At 32.2% G+C, this 7,511-nt stretch overlaps 1 protein-coding gene across 1 annotated transcript; it reads left to right on the forward strand.

The window, feature by feature from the left end:
* Positions 1-3,634: 3,634 nt before the first annotated feature.
* Positions 3,635-6,405, forward strand: LOC149574780 (protein LURP-one-related 6-like). The gene is made up of 3 exons (XM_089814607.1): positions 3,635-3,946; positions 5,707-5,946; positions 6,052-6,405. The coding sequence occupies exons 1-3, from the start codon at positions 3,710-3,712 to the stop codon at positions 6,190-6,192; spliced, it is 618 nt and encodes a 205-aa protein (XP_089670733.1). The 5' UTR covers positions 3,635-3,709; the 3' UTR covers positions 6,193-6,405.
* The last annotated feature ends 1,106 nt before the right edge of the window (positions 6,406-7,511 follow it).

Raw genomic sequence — 7,511 nt, forward strand, 5'->3', positions numbered from 1 at the left:
AACACCAAAAGATAGCCATTGGCAAGAGGGAAAGAGGGTCCTAAGGTACGTGAATGTTATGTAGGGGTTTGGGATTGTGTACATTATAGATAATGATTTCAAGTTGGTTGGTTACACTAATAGTGATTGGGCTAGAAGTTTAGATGATAGGAAGAGTACTTCTGGATACATGTTCCATATGGAATCAGGTCCAATTTCATGGGCATCCAAGAAGCAACCTATTGTTTCTCAATCTACATCAAAGACTAAATACATAGCAATGAATGCATCAGCATGTCAAGCTATTTGGTTAAGAAGAATCTTGACAAATTTGAATGAAAAGAAAGAGGATGGAACCACAATTTTTTGTGACAACATTTTCTCAATTGCACTACCTAAGAATCATGTCTTCCATTGGAAAAGCAAACACATAAAAATCAGATATCACTTCATTAGAGAGTTGGTGGAGAATGGAGACATAAAATTGAAATTTTGTAAGTTTGAGCAGTAGCTAGCAAACATTTTTACTAAGCCTTTGGGCATAGGAACTTTTGTGCACCTAAGAAAGATTCTTGGTGTAGTTAATTTAGATCAAAAGTGATCTTTGTTTTGTTTGGATCGAGACAAAGGGGGAATGTTAGAAATTTGAAGTGACATCAGTCAGTTTCTCTTGGAGCCAAACACCCACCTACCCACTTGACACTCATTTGCTTGGTAGGTGAGTTTGAAATCTGGAAAAGAGAGGGAAATGTTATTGAAGCCAAACAGAAGGAATAAATCTCATTCATTCAAGGGGTTAGAAGAGGAGAAGAAGAAGAGCAGAGAGCAGAGAGAAAAAGAAGATCAATAGATCAGAGCAAAGGAGGTAGAATAGAGAGCAAACGATAGAAGGAAGGTTTAGTTTTACAACACATGTTGAATCTCTTTGTTATTAGATGTAAGTTTATTTTGATTTGTCATGAGAAGAAGTGATTGCTCCAGGTGTTATTGTATGCAAACTTTAGTGTTGTAAGTTTAAGATTAATTTTTTATTAGTTGAAGTATTTTCTATTTTCTAGTTGAAGTTGAATGCTCCTAGATTTTGTAATAGTTTAACCTAGTTGAATACAAAGCAAGAAAGCAAGCATACTAATCTTTCCAGTTATGTTGTTTCAATATTGTCTTCTTTTTATTTGTCATTCTATGGTGCTTAGTAGTTAAGATGTGCAAGTTTTGTTGTTACCTTCTCTATGCTTTAATGGTGGAAAAGCTCAAATCGTAACTATGTAGTTAGCTCACTCTGTTCACTCCTTAACTAAGCTCCTCCTCCATCAACTCGATTTGTGTAATACTTGTTATTTCTTACCAAGTTCATTCAGTGTTTTTGTCAACCAAGTTCACTTGACCTTTGTGTTGTTTAAGTGTTAAGCCTATTGAGCTTTAGCTTTCTCTAGTGACTGAACTCACTCGGCATCCATTGTGCCAAGCTCACTCGATATCCTCTTATGTCGAGTTGCCCTTGTTGCTGAGTCCACTTGGCTTCTTCATGTGCCGAGTTACTCAGCACCAACTACTTGTCACTCAACACCTTCTTGTGATGAGAAAAATTGTAACTTGACACCTTTTTGGGTCGAACAAATTTTAAGGTTGTGAAGTTGAATTCTTTACAAATCCATCTAGTTGAAGATATTTTCCTTTGGTGACATTGAAGCTTGTATAAATTCTAACCAATTGGTATAGATTAGTGGAGACAACTAAGAATTCAGTGCAAGTAGTAGACCTATGGTACAGATCACATTAAATCATTGGCTTCAAATTTGTGTCTCCAGAATCCAATGACACAAAAATTGATTAGGGTCTACTCTCTGATTTGGATGAAAATAATTCAAATGATATAGTATAGAATGAGATGTGACTGTATTTTTTGAATATGTTGTTGTGAGACAGTGACTCATTCGATAATTCGAATATATTGTTTGGATTTGAAACTCTTATGTAATACTTCTTATGTTTTTAATTGATATGACATGAAAAAAAATCCAAATACATTTCTCAAATATAACGATCCTTAACCTACAACATTTTTTTCTTACATCCCCTCCTTACCATTTTGATAATGAATTCACATCAATATCTATTGATCATACTCACAAAAGAACTATATTTATGAATCACCCCAAAATTGCTTAATACCAACTATTGTTATAAATAAACTACCAATAAAAAATAAATAACTAAAATAATTACATAGTATCTCTCATTAAAATATTCATTTTTTAAAAAGATAAAAATGCATCACCCTCTCTTCTTAATAAAAAATAAAAGAATTTGATTCATTAGTGTCCATCAAATCAATCTTGTAAAAGAAAAATATATACCATCTTTCGATTTAGATTAAACAAAAAGAAAGGGACAATAATATTGATTTTTCTATTATTGTTATAGATCAAATCATTTTTGTCAAGTCAATAAACACCTGAGTTTTTTCACAAAATGAACACTATTTGCTAAAAGGTGTTCAGCATATACAATGAGTATCGTTTTCAAAGATCAAAAATAGAACAAATGATATATGGTTGTTTAGGTAGGGAGAATCGTACTTAAAGCACAATGTGCCTGTTTTCTACATTCAACTATTTTCCCAGTGAAGCATTGCAATTATCTGCGTTTCTTAGCCTTCAATCTATTGAAAAGATTTTCTCTTTTGAACGTAGAAACACAATTTGGTCATTATTCAAACATGTTTTATAAAAAGTTTGGCAAAAGTCTTCCAAACAATTCAATTATCAGTAGAAAAATGGTTAAAGGGAATCTTCAAAAGAAATGTAAAAGCTAAGCTAGTGAATTCAGTCATTACTCAAACATGTTTTATAAAAAGGTTGGCCAGAATCTACCAAACAATTCAATTATTAGTAGAAAAAATGGTTAAGGGAATCCTCAAAAAGAATTGTATGAGAAGCTGATGGGACCAAGCAACTGCATAGAAATTTCTCCGGGTCAAGTTTCTGTGGAAAGATTCCTGTGAATAAGAAAAGAAAGCTGCCTACATGATAAGTTAATTAAATCATAAGTAAGCCTCCCCCTTTCAAAATAATAGAATATGAAATATATATTATTTTAGAATAATTTTATTATTATGTCTATACGAGATAAATTTAAGCACAATGATACAGAGAGAGCCAATTTGACTACTCTTTCATTTGAAGAAGCAAAGTTCATATAGATATAATGATTTGGGTCCAATCAGAAGTCTAACTCCAACACTCAATAAGTTGATGTGTTGAAATAGAATCCACCCATGTTCTATACAATTCTTAACTGAACAAATATCATATAATATGAATGACTAATTAAGTTTCAAAACCTGAAGTTTAAATAAAATAAATATATATATGAAATGTTAGATAAACTATTTTGTTGCAAGACTTTTGTTAAAACTAAAAGATTGATAAAATAAGAAATGCAACAAAATAAATAATCTTTTATTCTACTAAGCAACAATAACTTTTGTTCTCTTTACTCAACCTGATTAGGCATTTGTTTTCTAATCATGTCATGACTTTCTAGAGCAAAGATTTGGTGAGAATCTAATCTTAGTGGTAGGCAGAAACAAATATATTTAATTGATGTATTGAATCCAACTCATGGCCAAGCAGAAGTTAGATAGAGGTCCATTATTCCTTACGTGACTTCCAAGAAGTCTTAGTGTGAATACTTAAGAAGCAGATGTGAGAGGGAGATATGTGAAGAAATGACTCAGAGTAAAGTCATCCTTCGGCCTGTGGTGAGCAAGCAATATTGTTCAAGCTCACGTAAAGTGTTTACAGTGAGGAAGAGGCCATGTGCAATCAACGGCGGTGGTTTTGTTGTGATGGATTCTTCTCAGGGAGATGAATTGTTCAGAGTGGAAGGATGTGGCTCACCTGTTAAGGACCGTGCTCTCCTTCAAGATGCTCAAGGGGATGTTGTCCTCTCAATCAAACGTGAGGTATAATTCTAATTCAATAAAATCCCAAATCAATTTCTATTACAGAGAGGAATAATAAAAATAAATAGATGAAATGGAATGAAAGATTTTTAATATGTATGTGGTCTAAGTAGTTTATTTATTTCGGATATTATCTTTTTATAAAAGGAGAGCATCAAAATCTTACAGTATTTTTGTGATATTTTTTTAAATCTCAGATTTCTGAGGTGAATTTTAAATACCAAGTTTACAACTTTATTTAATATCTTTAAAAATTGTTAATTTTAAAGAAAAAATAACTCATATAAATAGTGCTGTGGACTAAGTAGTCCATGCCAAAATGTCATTTGTCTCTATCACCGTTTTCTTGTTGGGAAACATGAATGTTCTATTTTTCCTCTTCTTTGGATACCAATCAATTATGAGTTTCGAATACATGATAAACTAATCTTTAATTGCACTATTAATTTTTTTTACATAGAATGAAAGATTTTGATAATGTCTATAAGGTCAAAGTAGTTTATGAGACTCACAGAATTATCTTTCTTAAAAGTAGAGAGTTGAAATCTGTAATTTATTTTTGATATGGGATCTTTGTGCAGTGATTTTCTAGCACAAAGTTGCCACTTTTATCCAATCGAACTTCTAAATAAGATGTTTATGTTCTTAATTTTTAAGATGTTATTTGTAACTGATATAAATGACACTGTATACTAAGTACTCTATGTCAAAATGCCATTTTGTCTTTACCATCATTCTCTTGATATAAATGGTGCTGTTCACTATTTACTCTCTGTCAAAATGTCATTTGTCTCTACCACCATTCTATTGTTGCAAAACATATAAGTTCTCTTTTTCTTCTCTTTAGATCATGCCAATCATTTATGGGTTTTGCATATATGATAATGTAAACCAATCTTTATTGCACTATCAACATTTTTTTTACACGAAATGAAAGATTTTGATAATCTGGACAAGGTCAAAGGAGTTTGTGGGACTCAAAGCATTATCAATCTTAAAAGTAGAGCATCAAAGTCTCATATGCTATAGTCAAAGCTTTGACACTGAATTTTAATCAATAAGTTTACAATTTTATCCAGCCTTATCTCCTTGAATTAGATACTTGAAGTGTCATTTTTTAAGATGTATTCATAGTTGACATAGACTACATTAAACACTTCATGATGACAAAATATCTTTCCATATCTACCACTCCTTCATAACAAAGTACACATATTTTTTTTCCTACTCCTCTTTAAATGTCAATGTTACTAAATGTAACTTTTTTCTTAATTACATCATGAACTTGTTTTTCTTTTCGCTTTTGTTTTCCATTTAATATCCAATCCCCTAGCTACACTTATAGACTTGATGCATTCCTATCTTCTGTTATATTTGAATTATCCGTAAAATATGTAGTGGGGATTATGGATGTAAATTTTTTATAAAGTTTAAATAAAAATTATTCTTTCTAGTAAATAGATCCCCTAGCTACACTTATAGACCTAGTGTATTCTTATCTTATGTCATCTTTGAAATATGGACAAAATATGTAGTTGGAATTATAGATGTAAAATTTTTATTAAGACTAAATAAAAGTTGTTCTTTCTAGTCAATAAATTGATGAAGTAAAAGATTCTAAACAAAAACCTGCCATAGATCTAAACAAGCAACAAACTTATCTCTTTTCAAACTCACCTGATATCTTTCTTAAATGACATTGGATTTATTATCATAATATTTTCCTTATATGACATTGAGTTTATTATCATACCCTGCAGGTTGGGATAGTACAGGTGTTCAGCCTTCACAAGAAATGGAAAGGATTTGTACCAGACGACATAGATGGGCATGAGAAGCCCATTTTTAAGGCAAGCAGTTCAATTTGCTCAGCCAATGATCCAGTGAAGGTGTCTCTTATTCAATCCAAAGCAAAGAAGGATTGGGACTATGAAATTGTGGGCAGTTTTGCAGAAAGAGCATGCACCATTTACAATGACTCCCATGCCATTGCAGCTAAGGTAACTTAAAAATACCAGTTTGGCCATGGATAATATGGATTTTATTCCCCCATTTTGGGTGTTTTTTATAGGAATATGATATAAGATCTTAATATTGTTGATTAGGTGAGCCTTAACAAGATAGTAAAGGATGCAATTCGGAGCAAGGACGTTTATAATGTTGAAGTGCAAGCGGGGATTGATCAAGCATTCATTTTTGGACTGGTGGCTGTTCTTGAAAAACTCAATGGGGAAGATGGCAATTGATGGATTATGGTTGATTTGATAAACTCAGTTTTTTCTTGCTCGTTTATAGTTCAAACTATAAAATGTTGCGACCATAGACTTTATTAGTGTGTTTTCAATTTACTCAAGGAAGTTCTTGTAATGGGTGGGGGATTTATAACTCAAGCTACTTCTTCATGTAAGCCTTAATCTACTTCAATTTTAAAAAGCTTGTGTTATTGCTGATTACTAAAATCAGAGAATTGTGAGTGGGACTTACATCAATTTTCATTTAAAAATGGTTGTGTTACTGTGGAGAGTTGGGATATTTTTTTTTTAAACATTTGAGTGGAAGCTGATAAAGAATCTTCAAATAGATAACATGTGGTAAGATTGTTTCTTTTAGTATATGTTTAAGAGAGTTCATGTTTTTATTTATATTTTTCATATTGTTTCATAATTTTTTTTTGGTAGAAAGGAACAAGGTTATGTCATTTTTATAGACTTTGTACAAGCACGAAATGTTGAATTTTTTTAGATATCTTCAACGCACTTCAATTATGTCTAGAGCTTGTAGCTATCAAGAAAGGAAATGACTACACCAAAAATGGCTTCCTCTTGTTTTTATTAATAATTAAGTCAAATTAACCCCATGATTGAAGTTGTATATTATTGATATGCATTGTGGAGTCTATATTACAAATGATTTTATCTACAACTATTTTCATATTGGTGGAGACACAACCCAAGCCCAGACTGATCACAATAAGAAAAGGGAAATATTATTATCAGTGAAAATCTGCTACTACATTTAGTACAAGGAAAACAGACCCAAAGACATGCCCTATGGGCTTACAATAGATTGAATTCGGAGAGAAAATTCTCTTCACAGTGCCTTCTCCCAAACTTCACTAAGAACTGCCTTTACAATGATAGAAATGTTCTTAAATAGACCCTAATTGGTTTTAGGGTTAGGAATACATTCTAGAATACGCTAGTTGGCATCCACTGCCAAAACAAAAGGTTTCAGAAATCTCGTTAGAAGTCGGTGTAAAATTAGAAGAATCCAGAAACGGTAGCCCAACTTTCGGGAGGCATAACTTTTGAACTAGGACTCCGATTGATGAACTGTTTACATTTTTGAAAAGCTTTCGAAGCGCTCTATAGCCCTATGGACCAACTATGCTCGTCCTCCATTTTTTAGGCCCGTACGAGGCTTTTTAGTGCCTCAAACCTAACTTTGAAGCACTCTTAGGAGGTCTCTAGGAAACTTAAAACTGCAATAAATTTCTAACCGTAAAACCTTTTGACCTAATTCTTTTTTCTAAAGCGCTTGAAATTACAAGTATAATCATCCCTCC

This window comes from Cupressus sempervirens, chromosome 2, assembly GCF_028749045.1.
Source record: "Cupressus sempervirens isolate cs-2001-9-10 chromosome 2, ASM2874904v1, whole genome shotgun sequence".
In the NCBI taxonomy this organism is placed as follows: domain Eukaryota; kingdom Viridiplantae; phylum Streptophyta; class Pinopsida; order Cupressales; family Cupressaceae; genus Cupressus; species Cupressus sempervirens.

Bases quoted from the DNA above. Each gene is read 5' to 3' on its own strand.
- LOC149574780 (XM_089814607.1), top strand. From the start codon at position 3,710: ATGACTCAGAGTAAAGTCATCCTTCGGCCTGTGGTGAGCAAGCAATAT. The intron at 3,947-5,706 runs GTATAATTCTAA...CATACCCTGCAG, and splicing joins TCCTCTCAATCAAACGTGAG to GTTGGGATAGTACAGGTGTT. The intron at 5,947-6,051 runs GTAACTTAAAAA...ATTGTTGATTAG, and splicing joins CCCATGCCATTGCAGCTAAG to GTGAGCCTTAACAAGATAGT.